The sequence below is a fragment of the Hippoglossus hippoglossus genome, chromosome 9 (genome assembly GCF_009819705.1).
Source record: "Hippoglossus hippoglossus isolate fHipHip1 chromosome 9, fHipHip1.pri, whole genome shotgun sequence".
In the NCBI taxonomy this organism is placed as follows: Eukaryota; Metazoa; Chordata; class Actinopteri; order Pleuronectiformes; family Pleuronectidae; genus Hippoglossus; species Hippoglossus hippoglossus.
Window position 1 is genome coordinate 22746616 of NC_047159.1, and position 23378 is coordinate 22769993.

The 23378-nt window shown below is 41.3% G+C and overlaps 1 protein-coding gene across 2 annotated transcripts; it reads left to right on the top strand.

The window, feature by feature from the left end:
- Positions 1-292: 292 nt before the first annotated feature.
- txnrd2.2 (thioredoxin reductase 2, tandem duplicate 2) lies at positions 293-22337 on the top strand. Of its 2 annotated transcripts, XM_034594807.1 has the most exons (17): positions 293-393; positions 1337-1402; positions 1513-1569; positions 1671-1815; positions 2341-2415; positions 3183-3261; positions 3631-3693; positions 3963-4033; positions 7851-7870; positions 8194-8285; positions 8378-8552; positions 14184-14320; positions 16475-16570; positions 17113-17205; positions 18702-18773; positions 19185-19282; positions 19914-22337. In XM_034594807.1, exons 1-17 carry the CDS (start codon positions 318-320, stop codon positions 20035-20037), a joined length of 1539 nt encoding a protein of 512 aa, XP_034450698.1. In that variant the 5' UTR covers positions 293-317; the 3' UTR covers positions 20038-22337. The 2 variants fall into 2 exon arrangements, with proteins under 2 accessions (XP_034450698.1, XP_034450699.1); XM_034594808.1 differs by lacking the exons at positions 14184-14320; positions 16475-16570; positions 17113-17205; ... (1 more) ...; positions 19185-19282; positions 19914-22337 and adding an exon at positions 10159-10694.
- Positions 22338-23378: the final 1041 nt, after the last annotated feature.

Sequence of the window (23378 nt, forward strand, 5' to 3'; positions counted from 1 at the left end):
TATTTGTGATTTTCATAGTAAACTGTCCATATTAGATATTTGCTTTACCTTCAGGCACTAAATGGAAAAATAAATGGATTATAATAACACAAGTGAACATTTTCATATATGTTCTATATAGATTATATGCAAATAGATGTGTATTAAATATCAGGTTTTTTCCAAGATATTAATTTAAATTGTATCAAACAACCTAATTGAAATTTTTTAGTGTTTAGACGATTACATATGACCCTGTGTGACTTTGTGAGCCATTTTTGTTCAGGCAAATATGTAACCACCACCTCAGCAGTCTGGGGTCCTTTCACAATAACAACATGGCTGCCTTGTGCAGAGGCAGACACCGGTGGAAAAGGACCAAGTGGTTTCATGTCCTAACAAGGACACTGACAGGTAAAGCAACAGGCTGCGCAGTTCTTATATTATCTGTAGATGCAGAGAACACACCGGGCTCAGGTTAAATGAGCGGAGGTGTTGCTGTTAGCATGAAGCTAACTCAAAAGAACAGCTCCTGCTAACTGTCTGTTATCATGTCCGTTCATGTAAACACCACTGATGTGATAAACGACCACATTAGAAAACGCATCTCTCTGCACTGTGTGGTGTAACTGTCCTGTTTGGCTCTGTCCGAGTCAGTATCAGCTGACATGAACCTCTGCTAAAGTCATTCAAACTAAACAGCATGTGGATGCTGCTTCCTGATGTTTGTCTCTACACCTGCTGCTCATTGAGTGTTTTTAAACTCTAGACACTGTCGTGTGTGAAAGTCCCAGAGATCATCAGTTTCAGACCAGTAACCAGCCTGTCTGGCTCCAACCATCATGGCCCTCAGATCACTGGTGTTGCTGCTTGCTTGATATGATTTGATACCTTGCATCAGTGTTATATGATTGGCTGATTGGATAACTGCACCAATCAGCAGGTACTTAGGTGTTCCTAATAAATCGCTGTGTGTGTAGAGGTCATACTTACATATGACCAGCAGACCAACAAACTGCCCCAGCTCAAACAAAGCATCTACTGGTGGGAATATGATGGGAATAATCGATTGTATAAGACAAGTGTTAGTGTACATAAGGTGAGTTATAATATATAAGATATAGATGTATATAAGAGCACTTCTGAAAGTGTTAGTCTAGCTAGGTTATTGTGTAATATCCCTCTGTAGTTAGATCATATTAAATTGCCACATGTTTGCATGGTGTTATATGAAGAGCCCAACCAATATGGATTTTTGGTCACTGCAACCAATATTCGATAGTAAAAAAAATTGGTTAATTATTTATTATTTACATAATTGCTACTTTGTTATTAATCATCCATTATTCCCTTACAGAGAGGTCTGACTATGACCTGGTGGTTATTGGTGGTGGTTCTGGAGGGCTGGCCTGCTCCAAAGAAGGTAATATCGCTCATTCCCATTATTTCTTAATGTTCAGGTATCTGTGCCTCCTGATGCACTATGAACAGAAATTTCTATCTAATTTATTATGACATATCCTCTGTTTACAGCGGCACAGTTGGGACAGAGAGTTGCCGTTTTAGATTATGTGGAGCCATCTGCAAAAGGTAAAATTGAATTTGTTGTTGCAGTTAATTACAAAATTAAAGTTTGTTGTTTGACAATTTAAACAGGTCATTAAGTCCTCTGGAAATAATTTTTGAAATAGGTACCAAGTGGGGTCTTGGTGGTACGTGTGTTAACGTTGGCTGCATTCCTAAGAAGCTGATGCACCAGGCCGCTCTACTTGGCACTGCAGTAAAAGATGCTAAGAAGTTCGGCTGGCAGATCACAGGGCCGGTGTGCCATGACTGGTGAGTCCAACTCAAGTTCAATGTGATGTATCTTAATGTTTCTCAGGCTCAAGGGAGAAGTCATCGTCATTCTGATATTCAATGTTTTCTAATTCTAATTTCTGAGAATTAGTAGCTGAACAGCACCATCTAGTGATCGCATTACAGTAAGACAGCGTCCAGGGTAGAAAATGATTGAGATTACATTATGCTGCAGCTACACACAGTCTTTTACGTTCTGTTGGAAAACAACATACATTGGATTGGATGTTCTTTTCTAAGAATAAAAACAGTCGCAGAAAATACTTTCAAAGTCTTAAATCAATTGAAAAAAAGAACAAAAGCCAAAGTTGAGAATAACATTTGAAGTGTGTTAAAGATTTAGTGAGTTGTTTTTTTTCCCATAAATAAAGATAACTTTATTAACTGTTCCTCTGAGGACACACACACACAAACGCAGGCATATAAAGAGCTTCTTGTGTGCACTGTTAGTTTGTCTATGAATGCATGTTTCTAGTGTATTTATCACCTGTGATGTTTTTTCAGGGCCACCATGGCAGAGGCTATCCAAAACCATGTCAGGTCTCTGAACTGGGGTCACAGAGTTCAGTTACAGGACAAGTAAGTGCTCACTGTAGTTTTATTTGGTTCTTTCAGCAATGATGTTTTATTTAATTGATTGATTCATTTAAATTTGGTGATATTGGATGAACAGGAGATAATAAATAATAATTCCCAGTTTTTGTCTCCCATCATAGTTTTAATGTTTTAAAACTAAAACAGTCTCACAGCCGTACAACGGATATGATGTATTGCGTGTGCACAGCTGAATGACTCTTAGTCAGCAACTACATGTTGATTGAGTTACTGCCTGGAAGGCAAACAGATGTTCCCACTATTCCAACTATACATTACAGTTCAGTGTTTTCAAATTACTTTGTCCACATAGCAGCAGCACAGCTTGATTTATGATTTAAAAAAAACAGGACAAACAGATACAAAAATATTATAATTTAATTTTAGAAATTCTTCTGGCTCTTATCTCTCACTGTCAACTCCTGCAAACTAGAACATTTGCTGTGATATTGTTTTTGGTTTTCTTCTAAAAACAAAACTGAGGCTAAATCTTGCAACACAAACAAAACACAACAGGCAACAAATAATGAATTATCTTTCTGTACAACTAAATCTTGTTTTTAATATCTTTGTAAGTTTAAATTTTCTTGGTAAATGATTATTGTAGAGAAGAAGTAGTGGGAATACATAGGAAATAAGTTGGGAGTGATAATGGGATGGTTATGAGTAAATTTGCAACAGTTAGTTACTGGTCTTTATTACTGTAGATAAATGCACCACTGTGAGAAACCTGTTTGTTTTCTGTTTTGCAGGAAGGTGAAGTATCTGAACATGAAAGGGAGTCTGGTGGATGAACACACTGTTAAAGGATTAACTAAAGCAGGAAAAGAGGTCAGCTACTCATTCACATTTCTTTCAATTTCTCAATTTCTTTACACAGTTTCAGTTTAGCCACCACTTGTATTTTTATCCTTTTCTTATAAATTTGCATCTAGATGAATTTAATGCTCTTTTAGCTTCTTAATAAAAATGAAGTGCAAAATCTAAATCCAAACCAACTTTGTGATTCTAACTTTCTATATATATGTACAACTTCATACTGACTGACAGTGCTGCTTGTCTCAGTGATTTCAGAGTGTTTCCATCGTCACCTGAATGTACAATACTGTGGAGACCACTTTCTGTCATTGGACATTTCCTTGTTTTCTAAAGGATATGAACAGAGACTTTTTCATGTCATTTCCCTCCTCTGTCCTACAGACCATCCTCACTGCCAAGAACGTCGTGATCGCCACAGGTGGACGGCCTAAGTACCCCACAAGTGTAAGTATCATCTTTATTATGATTTCTCTGCCAGTACGTTGTTGTTTGGTTGGTTGGATACCAGGTAGACGAGTGAGACAGAGAGGGAGAGAGAAGCAGACAAAACAACCGGAGTGAGGTTTGGTAGCATTCCATGATGGCACATAGAGTGCACAAGTCTCAACACACCGTAGATCGTAGGTTTTTGGGAGCCATCTATTATTGATAGATATGTTGATAGGTGACTGATAGGTTGATGGTTATGTTCACTGCTTTAACTCTTATTACAGATCCCTGGAGCAATGGAGCATGGCATCACCAGTGATGACATATTCTGGCTGAAAAAATCGCCCGGAAAAACGTGAGGAAGCTTTGTCTCAAAACACCCACCCACTCCCACCTGGCTACACGCTTGTATTAAACTCTCGTACTGAGGAGATATTAACAAGTCGGTGCCGTGTGATGGTGGTCAAATTGCAGACATTTTTCATTATTCCAGCAGCATTATAATATTTTATATAAAGCTTGTTGGCATCTTTCTCTATACATAGAGGAACAAGGGAAACAGCCTCTAACCTCTGTAATGTTAATGTCTCGCTCTACCCAGGCGATGCATTGCTCGCTGACACACCATGTCCTACTGTCACGCACTGTAATCACTCATCGGTGACATGCAGTTTGTTTTTCTCCCTTCCTGTCAGCCTGTCCTCGCCTCATGATTCAGATTAGCGGCGTGCATCCTGACCTTTACAGAACAAGCCCTTTAATCCAACCATTTAGCTCCTGTCATCACCTGGTTAATTGGTCCTTCCCTGACGTTTCCTCTTGGCACCACATGCAGACGGTGATTGGTGGTTGTGGTTGTGGTATTACATGGGTTGTGTCGATTGTTTGTCTCGTGGAGACGGATAAGCAGAAATTATATTTTTCGATGTACAAGCTTCATGTGTGCCTTGGCTGTTCATCTGGGGCCTGGAGATTTTAATTGTTTTTTATTTAAAAAAATGTTATCTAGATTTTATTTGGTTTGTCTGATGAGTAGGGCTCGTACATTTTTTGTAGTTGAAATGCTCCATTTTATTCCCTTTTTCTATTGTTCAGGTTCAACAGTTCCTGTATGATGTTATTCTCAAATGTGAGAGGTGCCAAAAAAGTGTGCTATTCTGCTTTTTAACCACTTGGTGGCAACACAAAATCATTTACAGTCAACAAATCAGTGTGAACTGTCCTTTAACAATTACCACTGTAGCATTCACCCATTCAACAAAACACCTGTGTATAGGAAGCAGAATTATCCTCTCAGAGAGAACACTTGAGTTCAGGAAGTCCTTTCATGTAGGTGTGTGTGACAGTTAGTGCGGTCCTCTACGTCCCTGCAGGCTTCAAGGGGTGAGATGTGGGTTAGCATTAGCTCCATGAGCTGGAGATGTTGTGCTGCAGAGCTGTCAGCTGTGCAGGTGAGGTCCAAGTGGATGTTTCTGCTGGTAGGGCTGGTGTGGGAGTGGGGGGGTCCAAGCGAGTGATGGGTGTCTAATGGGCCTTGGAGCACACACACAGCTAAATGACAGATTTGGCCCCAGGGCCGAATCCCAGAGCCGGCTGCCATCATCACGCTACTGGGAGAATGCACTAAGCACGTGCCAGCAGGACTCTGATACTGGTCGAGATAGACCAGTTAGAGCCGTGTGTTGAGTTGTGTTGGGGATGATGCTATTTAAATTTACAATGCAACATATTTATTCTCATAAAAATATATTAACTAGACTTGCGGAAGAGTAGGGAAATAAAAGCAGGAAAATATAACACCATTGTTTCAGTGCACCTGATCATATCCATCCCTATGCTAAAACCACATAGGATGTTACATAGACTTACAATGAATCAGAAAGGAACAAATATAAACTGAACAGTTAAGTTATTTGCATCAGATAGATGATATCATATGTTGCAAATTGCAACATGTTTTGTATAAGTGATTATCAATGAAAAATAATGTTAGCCTATCAGAAGTTCTTTTAAAAATCTGTAATATTGCCTCATTTCACTTTTCCAACAAAAATGGAACCTATTCAAATTTATCTTGAAGTTTCAGATTTTCTCCACAGTTTATCAATCCTGACAAAATGAGAAATGCTTTCAGGATATGAAAGGAACAGTGAATGAAAATGTCCAAACTGGTCTTGTAACAAACGCTTCATTTGCAGCAAGACACAGACACTCAGAGGAGTATCCAAATCTGTGTTTCTATTATCATTGCCGAGGAACTGTCTAAGGTTAACAAACAGACACACGATCAGCAGAAAACCTCCTTTCTCAAGACTTGTGGGTTCAGTTGAAGCCACAAGTCTTGTGGCTACAAGTCTCCCCCCCACCAGTGCTGCAACAGAGCCAAGCCTCAGTATGTTTATATAGTTTGTTGTGTGGCTCCTTGTCCAGTTTGTTACCTCAGGCGAAAGTCCAGTGTAAAATGAGAAATGAACCATGTGTGGACGAGACGGCCTCGCCCTTTCTCACTTTGGCAGCATTTCATTATATTAAACATATTAACTGTTTTGACTGTTTTCAGTAATCTAGCATGGCGGTTTTGTCTCAAACATCGATAACAATCTAAGTGGGGAGCGGGAAACAGATTCATGTTACTAAACTTTTGTGCAGCTGGCCACACGTCGATACGCCGAACAGACTTTCACTGTAAAACTTTTAAATGAAACTGTTAGGGACTGTCAGAGATTAAATTTCCCATAAGCCGCGGCCAAGAGTCAATGCTTTCATACCCTATGCATTTGTGGTTCATTAGATGGAAATATTTTTTAAATACTCATTTAGTCAATTCATTAAAAAATACAAAGACACTATGTTTCTACTCGCTCTTGAATCTCTTTGTCTTTCCAAGTACACACATCTCTGTCAGAGTCCTCTACGTGTATGGCACCTCTTTTTTATCCCGGGTTATTTGTTTCCTTCCAGTTTTGGAAGAGTTAGGATTAGGGTTAGGGGGCTAACCCTAACTCACTGTCTGGACATCTACTTGCCATTTTACTAGTGGGACTAGCAGGAAAAGTTCTGGAAAATGTCCAGAGCAACTGACTCAGACATTTTGCGTTCTCACATACAGCCCCTCCAGAAAATTTGAGGGAAATGTTCAGCACATGTCTGAAAGCAGCTTAAGTTTCTTTGTATTCAGATAATCCCTCACTTGTAACTCTCCTTGAGGTTTCTGGGGAGGGGGGGGGGGTTCTCCCATGTTAAAAGGGTTTTTGTTAAGCCTAATTAGGCAAATTGTGATTTGTGAATATGGGCTATAGAAATATAATTTGGGACGGTGAGCATTCACTGAGTCCATTTCCCAAATGACCCCATTGTAGAAAATGGTTGTAAAGATTCTAATCAGCATCATCTCTTAGATGTGTATCAGATCTGTACAGACCAGTATTAAAATACAACCAGACGCAGTAGGTGAGAAGCAGGGTTAGGAGAAAGGACACAGTTTCTCAGTGATGAAAGTGTAGAATCAAGCTAAAGCTCTTTGCCTAATCTTCTTTAAGCCACTTCACAATACGTGCTAAGCGCAGCGGTGCGTTACACAGACGTGGGGGAAATGGGCACTGGGGCTTTTAGTGGTTAGTGTGAGCATGGACGAGGGCAGGAAGTGCTGCAGGCACCCAGAGCTGTCAGGTGGAGCAGACCTAAAGGGAAGCAGGTCTGAGCCGAAGTGGGTTAAAACAAGGGGGAGAGAGGCCTCATCCATGCTGGTGACTGGCTTCACTCAGCGGACTGATGTGCGGACTTGAGCCATGAACATGGCACACCCCATCCGCAGGGATTAGCCTAAATGCTAGAAATTAGCCCTCCTCAACCAACAGATGTCAGTGCTGGATTAGACTTGTGATTCACCTGGACCACACACACGCACACCTTCACAGACACACACACACACACACACACACATTGCTTTTCTGTCCCCTTCTTGTACATTTTCTTCACACCTCTTGACTTCCCTCTCAGGTGGTAAAGTTCTGTAATTCATCGCCTCTCTAATTCCAGGATTTAAAGTAAACATTTTCAACTTTGGACCTGCTTTGTTTTATTTGGCCAAAAGTGTGCTGCGCAAATGATGAAATGTATTTTTATTGTATTATTAGTTTAGCTGAGAGCTTCTCTTTATTTGTTTTTTGCAGACTTGTGGTTGGAGCCAGTTGTATCCTTTGTCTGCCAGAGAGCTGGTGAATGGAGCCAGCGCAGAAATCCCCCGGTGATCAGTTGAGAGAGTGTTAAGTTATTGATTCGATAAAATATCAGTTTCAAATTCCATTACTACCTTGAGACTGGTCCCAAAAAGTTTTTACATTACTGTATTTACACTTCATTTAGTAAACCATGATAAAATAAACATTACGACATTTTTTTTAAAACAGTAAAAGCAACTTTGTGAAATGACTGTGACTTTTTAAGCTTCATTCTTAATGGTGCTCTCTGTAAATGTAAATCAAGCACTTCAATCCTTAACCTGGTGTTGCTCAGATGTGGCCCTGGAGTGCGCAGGGTTCCTCACAGGCATCGGCTTGGACACCACAGTGATGGTTCGCAGTATCGCCCTCCGGGGGTTTGATCAGGTATTGCTCTCTGCCCTACAGCATCACCATCTGATTATCATGATGATGATTTCATCATGTGTGAATGTGAGTATTCTCTCTTTCTTATGCAGCAAATAGCAGGTCTAGTGACAGACTATATGGAGACGTATGGGACCAAATTTGCATGGAAGTGTGTCCCAAAGAGAGTGGACAAACTGTCCTCAGGAGCCTTGCAGGTAACCTGGACCGACACCCAGACAGGCAATGAGCACAAGGACTCCTACGACTCCGTGTTGTGGGCAGTGGGTGAGTCTGTGTGTCATCTTGATTGTGCGTGTGTGTGTCACTTCTTAACGACAGTTCATCAAAATCAAAAACTAGAATGGCCCTCAGTAGAGGCCTAACAGTCCCCTTATGAAACCCAATTTAGATTCACTAGATACAGATTGTTATCGGGATCCACACCAAATTCCACACACTCATAAATATCAGTCCCTGATGTCCCTGTTTTTTTTTTTCATCAAGACCCATGAATTATTGAGAAATGAAAATGACAAAATACACCTGGTTTAGATGAACTCGAAACATGTCTTGTCTCAAGTGATTTGTTTATGAAGTCAACTTGCAACAAAGTGATCAGATATTAAAACACCTTTGCTATGAAATGAGTTAAATCATTAGTGAGTGCAGTTCATAGTACAGTGATTAACCCCTTATCCCCTATTTTCCAAACTTATCTAGGGACGGCATGTTAATCTACACCTGTATTGTTTCCCTGCAATGTAATAATAGATCCCTGACATAAAACCAGGCTATGACTGTGTTCCCCCGCCACCATCAATTTCATTGTCATCCTCAATAGAGTGCAGTGTCAGCAGATAGAAGAAGAATCAAGGCTGAAAACAAAGTAATAAAGCCTGAGCGATGGGAATGGCCAGGGGAAGTGTTAATCACCCAAAGCTGGCTCTCGGGTAGGAGAGGGGCAGGACGGGGCAGGATGCACCCAGGCACAGGGTCACCACATTCCCCTCTTTGTTCTCCCTCTCTGCGCCTTCCTGCCCGTGCCAGCCCTGCGGAAACCAACCCTGCATCTGTCACTGCCATCCCTGCCCACGGCCCTCTGCCTGCCATTACCACCAGCTCTATGCCTCCCCTCTCTCGCCTATACATTCTCTGTTCCATCATTTCACTTGTGCCATTCCACAAGCAGTGTGAGTAACAATGGAGGGGACTTCCATCAGAGCCGCAGCCGTCAGTTTATTTGTGTTGAGCGCTTTCAAAGACGACGCCGTGCTTCCGAAAATCTGACTTCCAGGTTTCTTGCTTTATGAGCGTGTGTGTGAGTGTGAGGGAAACAGCATCCTTTTGCTCCATGCGTGTGACAGTGACAAGGATGTGCGTGACCCCTCAGCTGAAATGACGTTCGTTCTTCTCGCCCACGGCGGAATTCCCACATGGTCTCGCCATGAGGCTGCTGGTGAAAATGCTATATGCAGTGAGTGCATGTTGGGTTGGTGTTTGTCATTAAATGCGTGAGATGCTGCAGTGAGTGAGAGTTCACACCAAAACTCTGCCAAGAACTTGACATTTTGAAACCCCCTCCAAAAATATTTTTGTCCTAATTCACAGAAACTCTTCAAGCCTTTTAGTTTTGTTTGAAGCCTCTTTCACATCGTATTTTTTATCATCTGCTGCTAAATCTTAATCACCACAACTTAAATTTCCATCACATTAAATCAAACCTTTCTACTCATCAAAAGTTTGTCCAGAAATTGTGAAAATACCAGTAGCAGTTTCCTCTGTTTTTATACCTTTACTACATTCACTGTATATCCATGACGGCTTTAGTTCCCATACAGTTCAGTGAGAACCAGTAAGAGCCTGGTCTCTGCTCTTTGATGTGTGCAAGCAGGAGTTATGAGTACAAGGCCACTTCCCTTTACGCTGACCTTACACTAGGGCCAGGCAGTGTCCCAGGCCTCTGCGGAGTTATTAAAGGCCAGAGGGGAGAGGGGGACAGTATCACCAGCGTCTGCTACATCCTTCTCCACGGCCCTGCCTGCCTCCACCTTTCCCCTGCTCCTTCCTGGCCTCATGGCCGCTCCCCTGTCCAGGTGTGCCCACAGAAACACATCAGGAAACAGAACATTTCCATTCTTCCTGTCTGGTTGCAGATAGTGGACACATTCGTCATCCTCCTCACTTTGCTCTACAGTACTCGAGGATGTCATTTACAAACAGTTTTTAAAGCACATTTGCCTCTTGACGATCAAGTTCCTGATCTAATGTTGCTCCTCTGTCTACATCTTTCTGTATTATCAAAAATATAGATAATCATACAAATGAATCAGACCAAGAGGGGACTGTGTATATTGTTCATTACTCAATCATATTACATAGATGGTTTCTGGGCAAGAGCGTGATTACTGTGATTCACAGACCATAGTATGGAATCACACATCTCATTTCTGGACACTGGTAATTAACACTCACCCCAACGGATTTTTTTGTTTCATTTTCCTTTCGCTTGATTTTATTATTATCCACAGACAACAACTATTTCTTCAGCCAGTTAGATCTTAATCTATTTGCATTATGAAATAAAACTGTTTTGGTCTTAAATGGATTTTGGGCAGCCTGTGCAATCTCTTCTCCCAAGAACAACACCTCCCCTTCACTTTGCTCTCCCTTTTGTCTTTGTTCATTTGATTGATCAGATAAGCGTCCAGCTCTCATTTCAGCTTTGTTGTGGCTATTTAGCGTAGCGGTCTGTAGGCTTCCTCTTAATGTCCAAACAGGCTTTGTTCAGGTCGGCCCATGTGTCTGACCACAGTCTGTGTGTGTCCCAGCTCATACCAAGTCCCTTATCAGCCACCTCACTGTTGTTGTGTTGTCGCCGTACAATGGAGATGTTTTCAGTGCCACAGTTCAGCACTGAGTGGAATTACAGACAGGAACGCCTCATATGGACAGAGAAAATTTGAACACAGCAGTCAGATTCTACTGATAAAGATCTTTGTAGGCCCATACTGTTAATCTCACTGTAACTGAAGCTGAAATGTAATATTTTCAAAACAGAAAAATCTCAAGTATAAAGTGTTTCAGCTGCGGCAGCTGTCAGAGAGGTAAGCCCTCCACAGGATGTAGACCTTAATGGACACAAATCCCCCACACCCTTTGAGCATCTATAGGTTATATAAAAATACATACAGTAAGATCTAGTTACACTCTAATGTTGTTAACAGCAGACACAAGAACAAATATTCATCATTATGTTTGTTGCTTCATATAGAATCATATCTTCTATGAAAGAACTGTATCTGTTATAAACTGGCAACTGTAACTGATGTAGAAACAGGTAACGAATGATTGATGACTCAATGTAATCAAACACATTAATCATATATAATGATATATGATTACCAGATCTTTTGTGTCATATAAAGCATTCATTAGTGTGTTTATACACATTTACAAATCATTTACGAATAGGTTTAAAATAGTTTACGATGACATGTTAAACTAGAGTTTGAAGGGAAACCTCACCAACTGTCACACTAGGGGCACTAGAGGGTAGTTGCACGTAGTTAGATAAACTGCCCCAAATGATGTCACTTGAGTCCACATTGGAGTTGTGAGTTAGAAAGAAGTGCGCTGACCAGATCTCTGTAGCCTGCTCCTCATCTCCGCTTGAGGCTGCTCCTCATCTGTGCTGTTGAGTGTAACACACCTGAACTTCTTAACCAGGCTGTCAGCAGTTATATTTTGGGACTTATATTAGGTTCCAGATTTTTAAATAAATGTACAGTAGCTGTCCACAGTAATTATATTAATTGCTGGAGTACTGTTGACCATACATCTATCAGTTCAATCTAAAATTCCCAAAGACTCAAGATCTACTTACTAAGTTTCTGTTTTCAGCTGTTTCTCATGGCCTTCAACAGATAGTTTGATTACTTGATGAGGAAAGTGAGGAAAGTATTAATATATAAACAAATAATATGCTATATGGCTACAGACGTTATGTCATCAATCATTTACTGATTTACATTGTTTATACACCAGTTACAGATGTGTTTTTAAGTTACAATTGATGACAAATACTGATGGATGGATGGTTGGAATGATGGAATCTGTTTACAAAAAAACTGAAACTGTTGTAAATAAATTATAACATTTTAAATATTTTTATACTTCTCCTAAATGAAAATGCTTGGTATGAGTATTGAGTCTTTTGCCAGAAACGTAAAAATGGAAATAAGAAAATCTGATTGGATTGTGAGAACATACTTTCCTTAGGAAGCTATACGTATGATACTAAACTTTACACCAACTAGAGAATAACATGGACTATTCCAGTGTTGTGGCAATAGACGACAAGAAAATATTTACAAGTGCTGCTTTTGGGAAATGGTCATGACTGGCCCACTTCCTGTCCGTCCTCCTCGTCTGTGCTCTCTATTCCATTCAACCACCCATGCTGCGGAGCACTAGACAGGTCCCTGTAGCCCACTGGTCTGAGAAGAGGGGGAGCGCGTTGTTCTCCGGCTCCAGTCAGGAAAAAGGGTCTCGGCGGTTTGTTGTTTTTGCCGTCCGATAGAATCTACATGGGTACCTCGGGGCCGGGTGTTTATTATGCTACCCAGGCAGGTTATGAGGAGCTATGGAGAAGGCCGAGGAGGCAGTGGTTCATGCTCCATCACCATGGAGACTCCGTGTCGACAGCATCAGTCAACCGTCTCCCAGGAAGTGTCAGAAATCGCACCTCTGTGTGTCCCATGGGATCGATGGGATAAGCGATTCCCAGCTGCTCATCATTTCTCCTCCTCTGGAGCTTTTAGCTGTCCAGATGTTTTAGTTAATTGCATGTTTTGTCCAACTACTTGTCCAAACCCCAGAGATATTCAATTTGCAATGATACAAAACTGAGAAAAAGCAGGAAATCACACTTTGTACCAGCCAGTGTTTGTCAGCATCATCATGGCAGCAATGGCTCTAGGGTTGTGACAGTCAACCACAAATGTCTCTACTCGTAGGATGAACCCTAATAAGTTTTATCTTCTGTCATTTCCTGCACGTTCAGTTCAAAGTTTGAATAGCTTGAACTTTCCTATATGGATAGGCACTTTGTATGTATAGTTATGGTTTTCAGACGATGTAGTCTAATAGCTTTGGTGATCCCACGACTTTTCATCTAGTCCTTTCATCAGGTCAATTATTTTTTAACTTGCCCAGTACTTCTATCAGTCTGCTCTCAGATTTGTGCTGAGTGCTAATAGGAAAATGTTAGAATGCTAACCGGTCAAACTAAGATGATGATCATGGTAAACATATGTGTGTTATTAATGTTAAGCATCAGCATGTTAGCATTTTCATTGAGGCTATGTTAGCATGCTGATGTCAGCGTTTAGCTCAAAGCAACATTGTGCCAAAATACAGTTTGTAGAGATGCTAGCATGGTTGTAGACTCTTAGTCTTGTTGGTTTATAAATGAGCTATTATTGGAATTATTAAGAAGTTGATAGTTAATGATTATGATTAACTATTTATTTCAGCAGTTGATTTTCTCTTATATCATTAGAAGACATCATATAACTAATTTCTAAAGGTAGAGCTTCATAATACAAAATATTGCACATCGTTGCCCCCTGAAGGTGAATCAGAGGAAAACCACAATCCTGTTTGTTTTACACAACCTTATAGTTTTAGAAAGCCCTCTCTCATTAGTGTTTGAGCTGCAGATAGCCTCCCTCTGTATAAGCTATCTTAAGGTTTTTGATTAGTAATATTCACAAATTTCTGTGTAGGATGGGGCTTAAGGTCGTGCCTGAAAACCTGAACATAGAATGTTATGATCACTATAGAGCGCCTGTCTCCTCTTCCACACCTCCCTTTATAATTGTAATGTAATATACTCTTCTTGTGTTGTTTCCTCAGGTAGAGCCCCTGAAACCAAGGCACTGGGCCTCGACAAGCTCGGCGTGCGCCTCAACAAGGAGACGGGGAAAATAGTTTTGGGTGCTGACGAGTCGACCTCGGTGCCAAACATCTATGCTTTCGGTGACATTGGTGAGGTAGGTTTTGTCAGCACTTGCCACACTGACGGAAGAAACGACGCCGATAATATTCGGCAATAGTAAAACACAGCGCAAGTCTGCAGTCTTAAATGGAAATCCACACTGTTCAAAGTTACTGGAAGTCCACACCCACGTCAGTTATGGCTCGTCCAAAAGTCTGTCATCACTAAGCGAAATGTGGAATCAATCACCTACAGATAACAGCTCTGGAAAATTTCTATCATTACAGTAAATACAGAATCATCCCTCTAAGTTATTTTCACATCAATACCTAATTAATACTGGTTATAAACTAATACTATTACATTATTCAAATGTGAACAGAAAGTCCACTCTGAAAATTTTTTGTTGCTTTACCTGAAACATCCTACTGCTTGTTCACACTGAGTAATGCATGAGTCAAATTAAAGAAAAGATGTTACATGTAGCAAGACTCTGACACAATCTCCAGTGTCCACGAATGTTGATAAATCAAGACAAATCGTATTCATTAAAACTTCAGATCTTGGCATATAATTATCAGATTCAAACGTTTTCTTCAGTCAACCACGTTGTTCTTGTCCATAGTTGTTTGTACAACAGGAACAGGAACTGCTGCAGCATTAGGTCTTAAGATGCAGATTAATTCAAATGTTATTTAAAAATTAGCTGAAACTCAGATGTAGATCATTTTAATTTAAGCCTCGTCTTTAATAACGAATTTGTTGGGCAGGGTCAGATTTTTGTCAAGTGTTTTCATCAACACTATAGAACAACTCTATTTTCTAGCCAGTTGCAGGCCCATCCATTTTAAATTATTCAGTAAAACTCATATTAGCTTTTAGGGCCTGTTTTTATTCTATTGCTTTCTCATTTTATATTTTTGGCAGTTTCAGTCCAACTTTACTTTACATGCATATGAGCCTCCTCTTATTACACACAACCTCCAGCTATCAGACAAAGATTGTGCAGGATGGTTCAGGGCAACTCTGACTTGTATTTTATTTCCCCTAAGTTTAAAATCTCTCATTTGGTTTCCACTACTCGTTTCCTGAAACTTTATTTTATTTTATTTCATTTATATACATGTGTATGTATGTGTGTATGTATATTTACATACATACACATGTATTTGTCCATACTATAAATCAATTAGGTTTCTAGGATGTCTGATATAAAAATGGATAACCTCTAGTTAAGAGCTAAAATCAATAACAAAATACAATCAATCAGAGTTACAGTGAGATGAGACAAAAATTCAAAATTCATGATTATGATCTCACAGGTAGAACATTATTTTGTGCACATATATAAAAGAAAGATTTTCCAGCAGTGGGCACTTGGCAGAAGACTGAATACAAAGTGAAGCCAGTGGCACTGTGTGTTCAGAGCGGCTCCAGCCATGTTAATACTAGTTCTACCTGCTCAATGTAACGTCAGTGTTGTGTTTTCATCACCACCAGCTGTGCGCTTCCTTCCTGCCTCCCAGGCCTCGTGACACACACACAGAATCGCTGAGCGTCTTTTTGATTGACAGCTGGCTTTGATGAGTCGTGATTCACCCCAATCTGTCTGTCAACTTTTCACGGCAGCGGGGAGGATTTATTTTCTTCTTTTTTTTTAAAACCAAGATGGTTTATATATCTCTCAAATTGTCCATCGCTGTTATTCCTGATTTCAGGAAAGAGTGCCAACAAATGCATTATAATGACGAATGCTGTGTGGTGTGTAAACAGTTACTGGAATACCAGAGCGCACATCCACATACATGCAGAGGTGCAGGAGGTGTTTTGGACAACAGGATGTGCGATGGTAATTTAACAGGTTTAAGTCATGCCTTTAGAATTGCCCCGCAGCCCTACTGTTTCCTGTACCATTCAGTGTGTGTGTGTGCGTGTGTGTGTGTTTTGGCAGACATCCAGGACAATAAAGTCAAAAACATAGAAGCAGAGATTTGTGTCAGATAGTTTGAATGTTTTAACTCTCACCACTTGTGTCAGTCAGTCACTCACGCTTCACCAAGTGTTTGTATTTACACTATTTCTGGGCTGTATGCTTTTAAAAAGGAACAAGCTAAGGCAGATATTTCTGAAATAAAAAGGAATATTTCATTTCAAATAATTTGTGATTACATGTTTACAGATGAATAAATGAGCATTTCTCCTGTTTTAGGGTCGTCCTGAATTGACACCGACAGCAATTAAAGCAGGAAAACTTCTTGCCCACAGACTGGTCGGTCAGAGCACGGAGCTCATGAACTACGACAATGTAAGACACACACACACACACACACACACACACACACACACACACACACACACACACACACACTGACAAGCAGCTATTTTTCCTCCAATTTCTCCCGGGTTTGTGTCTTTGTGGCCTTTTGAGCTCCTTGTTTTATGTTACACTAGACGTAAATAACAATATAATACGTTCTGGAACTTTTTAGTTTGAGTATCATATGCACCCAAACCCCCATCTGACTAAACCCCCAACTTTTCTGCAGGATAAGTTTAGAATAAACATACAACATTTTTCAATATATCATCATTCTTCATCATCTTATATACACAGAAATTCATCATTCACCAAGTCTTAATGGATGTTTGAATATAGTGTTGAGTTTCCCTACCTACATATAATGGGAATTTCTAAGACTGATATACTGATGATCTGTTTGATGTAGCTTCGGATTAAAATAAATAAGTTAAAATATGTCAGTATTTTGGATATGTTAGTATTCATAAAAGTGAAAGTATTCCTGAGAGGACAACTGGAGTTAATATTCCTGTGTGTTTGTGGTACAGGTGCCCACCACAGTATTCACCCCTCTGGAGTACGGCTGTGTAGGTCTGTCTGAGGAGGACGCAGAGAGGAGACATGGAAAAGACGGCATTGAGGTAACATAGATGTGTCTTTATAATACTTTATGAGCATTGAATTTACAACTGTAAATAATTCTAAAATGTATTTAATTTTAAATAAAACCCACTATATGTCCACATTTCAACTTAAATTACGATAAATAAATCTGTTTTTCATAATGACTTATTCAAATTTGAAAAAATACGTTTTACCACTATATATACTAAAAGAATTATGTGCAAGACTTAATTACACATGAGGATTAGAGGAGGTGAGACCTGAACCCTTAACTAACAGTCTTTAATGTAGCAGTACAAGTGGCCACAATGTATTGAAATGCCACCTAATATAAAACATTATCATTTATCATATACACATGTTTTTATGTTAATAATGTGAACAGCAGTGCTTTGCTGAAGAATTGAAAATGGAATTTCAAAATACTTTTACAATTAAATTTGTGTTTCTGACGCAGAAATAGCTTTTTATTACAACACCATTGTAACTGTAACTTTGTTGCCTTATGAGATTTGTATCTTTACCAATAAATGATCGGCCACATGCTACACATGCACAAAAGTACAAAGTCATGCTTCAACTGGTAACAACCTGTATAAAAAATACATGTACCATAAGCCAGCCATAAACCCAGACACACACACACACATACAATGCAAAAATAAGCAGCTCTGTGTTTTACCTGCTTGTGTACGCACATGCTGTGCCAGATACTAGCTAACACCTGCAGGAGGCTGTAGATAAACGGTTTAGCGGGCGAGGTGGGGCTCCCGGCTGTGACTGACAGGCGAGCAGGAGGCCTGATTGAGGTGTGTATGGGGTGATGACAGGCGCGCTGAGATCTGAGGAGGAGCTGCAGCACCAGGCCCCCGACAGCTGCACGGCCCTCACAACCTGTGTCGGCACGTTTTGCCCCGTAGAATAAAACGCACTCGACGTACGTCATAGTCAGGACTTTTGAAATCTCTCGGCATCGTGAGCAAGCACCGAGATTTTGATTTAGCGTTTACACAGATTGTATCAGGGTGCAAGAATCAGTGCGTACAAGGATCAGCTGTATTTTAATCATAGTCGTCTTAATCAGCATGTAGTGATGAAATATAATACACAGGATGTAAGGAATGAAGCTATGACCTGATATGAAATTCAATGAATACTTTTTTCTGATTCTATTGTAAAATAGAACTTTCAAATAGTAGTGAGATATTAACTGACTTGTAATGCATCACAGTGCAATTAACTCAAGTGCCTCCTTTTTCACACTTCAGTTATCTCAGTAACCGTATGTTTTTACTCTTATTTTACTCTGTCACTGTACAAAACACACAAGACTCCCTCAGTGTTTTTGTTTTAGCTAGTGAGCTTTGCTGGTTTAAATAAAAGTCTGCAAGAGGTTATTTTAATCACTGTAAATACTGATTAGCTGAAGGCAGAACACAAAATATAACAATAATACATGCTATATCATTTAATTTCTGTTTATATTACTTGTCCTCTCTGTTTGTCTGTGTAGGTCTACCATGCTTTCTACAAGCCTCTGGAATTCACTGTCGCCGAGCGTGATGCCAGCCAGTGTTACATAAAGGTAAGGTTGACCTGCAGACACATTATGACGTTGTTCTGTGCGATATTTTGAAGCAGATTTTTTTATTTTGTATTTTATATACTATGTAATTAGTTGTTTTGCTATATGTTTGTGTGAGACACACTCCAGTGTGAATGCATTTATTGGAGGACAGGAGCAGTACAAAGTGTTGCCTCCTGCAGCAGGGTAGTGGGATTCAGACTGCTCACATTGTACGAGGGATCAATTCAAACCTCTGAGTACATCTGTGGCCTAGTGAATCAGATTTAGGATCCACTTTTCCTGGTCTACCTACTACAAAGATGAAAATAATGTACAACATGCAAATATGGTTCATTAGACAGGAGGACAACCACTAACACCTTGCTGGCTTCACCCCCTTGCCTAAACTTTGTGTTTTTACTTCCTCAGGTGGTGTGTGAGCGAGGTGGAGATCAGAAGATCCTGGGTCTGCACTTTACTGGTCCCAATGCAGGAGAAGTCACACAGGGCTTTGCTCTCGGCTTCCAGTAAGTCTAGATTACATTTGTGGGTACATTCCGTGTTTTTGCTGCATTTTGTGTCCGATGGATCAACTATCAGTTATGGTTTTGAGTTTATGTGTTTTAGCTTTAGAGTCAACTTGATGATCAGGACGGAATATGAATTGATCTGACATTTTTCCACAGTCACCACTCTTGAACCTAGGTAGTGATACATGTCAGACTACAACTTGTATTTACTGTATATATGTTATACATTTTTCAGAAGATATAGAAGTGAAAAAATTGTTACTTCTGTAATTTTTATTTGAAATTGTACTAATATTACAAAGGGCAGGTAAAGTAAGAGTTTGGTGGATCATTGCTACTCATTTACTTTAAAGAGGTATAAACAACAGACTGCCTCAGTGAATCTCTACAACACATCACTGATACAGTTTATAGCTGGCTCCTCTCCGAGCGCTTCAGCAGACACAAGCTTTGTTTCAAAATAAGTTACACACCATGTGGAGGACACGCACGCTCTTACAAAATGACTGATGGCACAAAATTACAGGACTCATTAAAGCATAGATCACTTACACAGTTGTCAGTCATGATACAGTGTGAGTAACAGCAGCTTGAATTAACTCTGTGTGTGTGTCTGTGTGTGTCTCAGGTGCGGGGCAACATATTCCCACCTGTTGCAGACAGTAGGCATCCACCCAACCTGTGCAGAGGAGGTGGTCAAGGTCAACATCACCAAGCGCTCCGGCCTGGACGCCACTGTCACGGGCTGCTGAGGTTAAGCCCCTCGGTCTCTGACCACTGGTGAGCACACAGGGTCCCTCAGTGACAGTAGAAAGAACTTAGCCTGGGTTTATCGCGCTCTCTCTCTTTGTCCCTCTCTGGCTGTAATATGGCCCCAAAATGGCCCCAATTTTCACAGTGCTTTGTCAGATTTATGACGTCCCTCCTGTGCAGTAGGATCTCAGTTTAGGACAGGCATGGATGTAATCCCTGGCTGCACAGGTTAGTGTCATTGACATGTCATGCCTTAACCAAGACTATGCTTATCCCATATACATGCATGTTATATGTATGCTGTAGAAATGCATTGGTTATAGATCAGGTTATCGAGGCCACAGAGTGAGCTTCTTTTAAATAAACAGGCTCATCAATCAGGATTAAGGCCCGTGCTCAGGGTTGTGTTGAAACCATAGGAGAAACCTGGACTGAGCCCTAACGTTTTTCTGAATATATATTCTGCAAATATTGTTGTTTCTCTGGCTGTACTTCCTGTCCATTAGTCTTAGAGGTGACACATACCACACCCCCCCACCCCCTCCTCATCCCCCGTGACACTGATGGATGGCCCCAGAGCCGTCGCTGCAGCGACACCGCCCCATTTCCCATGGACACACACAAACAGTTGGCAGGCCGCCTGTCCGTCAGCCAGCAGAGAGCCTGGCCTAGGGAGCCCCAGCTTGTTTAGGGCCCAGCAGAGTCCAACAGCAGACCCCGGGACTCTTTCTCTTCCTCCCATGCCCTCCTTCCTCCCAAGTCATGCAGGAATGTAGATGAACCACAAGCATGTGCTGTCAAAAGCTGTGTGGATGCCACAGCCCAGGCCCAGTGCAACCCTATCTATTGATAACAGAACTGTGAGAGCTCTATTACAGCTGCACTACTCAGCCCCGCCCAAAGGTGGCACTATTGCCCTCCAGTTCTCCCCTATATTTCTGAGCCAAAAGAGGAAGGAGGGATAAAGTAGTCAGTGGATAAAATATAAGTCTGAATACATTCAAGTTGCACATTTAATCCCCTTAATCCCTTAAAAAGATGTGTGTTTTGGGTGAAGCTGGGAAGCAGGTTGGCTTTATTGGTGCCAAACTGATAAGGGTTATCTGTTGTGTATTTACATGGGTGACAGGTTAGGCCTCAAGAGTCCTCACTATCAAAGATAAGGGGAGTTGTTTATGTCAATAAAGCAGTGATAGACCCCCAGAGTTTGCCAAAGTGTTTAAATGTTCCTCCAGCTGCCTGTACTGGACATCTTGGGTCTATTAAGCAGAGGAGGGGGAGAACTGTCAATAAGGATGTCTGCTGCAGGAATCGGGGCAGCTAAGAGTAGGTTGGTGGTTGTAGTTTATTTTTATTTGAAGTCTAATCTGCCCAGTCTGATTAATGATTTCGATGAGGGGAGTGACAGCGTGCCAGGAGATGGAGAGAGGAAAAAGAGAGAGAGGGCTACCAGGTTTATTTGGACCGGGGCTGGAGGAGAGAGCTGAGTTTCAGCCCTGGTTAGGGAGGGAAGGGGGATTCCTGTGTGCTCTATTCAGGGCCGAGGTGCTGACTGAAGGACCCTGACCTCCGCTCAGCAGGAACAGCTTGACTCTATCACTCGGAGCACAGAGGGCTCACATACTGCGGTGCCACGCAGCAGGGGCCTGGGGGGGGGGGGGGTCTCGGGTTGAAGGGACGTTTGGATGGCCTGGGGACGGACGGAACCAACCAACCAGCCAACCCACACAACACCGAGCGGTAGCGGCGTGTTTGCCCAGGGTAATTGAGTCTATGTTCCTGAGCTTAACGAGCCACTTCAGAGACCCCAGGGTGGGCCCAAGGCTGCGTGAGGGAAGTCATTGAGGCCGTTGGTGGAACTGTAATGTCTGTTTGCTTTTTACCCTCCACTTCCCCTCTGCTTTGTCTCATCTGCTCTGTTATTTTATACACAGTCCAACTCCTCACCAGCATTAAAGGAAATTGTATATTTTTTTCATTTTTCAAGACAGAACTTTAAAACACAAATGATTTCTTTATTTGTTGGTGATCGTTTACTCCGGGCCCAAACTTCCACACCAGTTCACCTCACCTGTGTCCTGCTGAGCGGGGTCATCTTTCAGGTCGGCCAGATAATGATGACCTGCACTAAAACCCAGAGCTGGGGAGTGCAGGCCTGATGTCACCTGGCTGACAACTTTAGTAGATGTAAATAGAGAAGTGTAATTTTCCATTAAAGCTTTGTAATACATAATTTATATGTAAATTAATAAGTCATTGGAATGCAAAGTGTCACCATTAAAGTAATGATGCCCATTGATTGACTGATCACTGTTCTATATTACTCATCTGTATTGTGGATTCATGTGCATGAATGTGCACGTGTATACATTGCAATAGAGTGCATGTGTGTATATAATGAGTTCTTTTTCACTGGGATGAAACAAAGAGCTTTGTAACAGAGAGAAGAAAAAGCGGTTCACAGATTATTTTGGAAATACAGCATCTTTTCTTTCTTGCTGAGTTTGAAAGGGAAGATTGATATCACGCTCATGTCTATTCGCTAAATATGAGGTTACAGCCCGCAGCCAGTTAGTTTAACATAAAGACTTGGAACAGAAGGAAACGGCTAGACTTTGGTTATGTGCAGAAGCACTTTTTTCACAGGTTCAGTCAGTACATGTGGTCCAAAAGAAAAATCCAGAGAACCCCTGATGGAGTACATGTATATATGTTCCTGTGTGGATCTGGACGCGGCTATCCTAAACTTTGCTATAAGGCTCCGTCTTAATATTAAGCAGTGTCACACGGGGTGGTCACATGTTGACCCTGAGTCGTCTCTGCTGACAGGCAGCTCTGCTATGCAGCCCTGTCACTCAACCCTCTGCACCAACAATGGCAGAAATTCCACTGTGTTTGTTTGGTTAAGGACAGAGCTCTCTGAAACCCCTGAACCTCCTCGGGATCCACAGCAGCCTCACTCACCCTGAGAGGAGAGTGAAGCTGGTGTCAGTCCGAACCCAGACAGTGGGAGTAAAGTTCACCCGCCGCCTCAAGAATACCTAGCCCCATTTAGCAATTGTGTTTCTTCTGTCCCTCCACAATGGAGCAAACAGGCATAATCCACCTTGAAATGCACTTAGTAGAACATGTCAACATGTCAGGGTGCGCTCGGTTCTATGTTCAGTCTTAATCCAGCCCTATTGAACGCTGACAGTTGTCTGTGAGTCAGACATTCACAGGGCCTTTGTCACTTCAGGTCTTGAGCTCTAGCAGCCGTGCAGAAAAGGAAGAGCAGAACCTTCAGACACACGTTAAAACACATATGCAGGGTACACAGCCCCTCTGCCTTAGGAGGAGG

What these genes read in the sequence shown, in the direction of transcription:
- txnrd2.2 (XM_034594807.1), top strand. Translation starts at nt 318, where the DNA reads ATGGCTGCCTTGTGCAGAGGCAGACACCGGTGGAAAAGGACCAAGTGG. An exon ending in CCTAACAAGGACACTGACAG is followed by an intron (nt 394 to 1,336) that starts GTAAAGCAACAG and finishes ATTCCCTTACAG; the next exon opens with AGAGGTCTGACTATGACCTG. An exon ending in ATGGAAAAGACGGCATTGAG is followed by an intron (nt 17,206 to 18,701) that starts GTAACATAGATG and finishes TTGTCTGTGTAG; the next exon opens with GTCTACCATGCTTTCTACAA.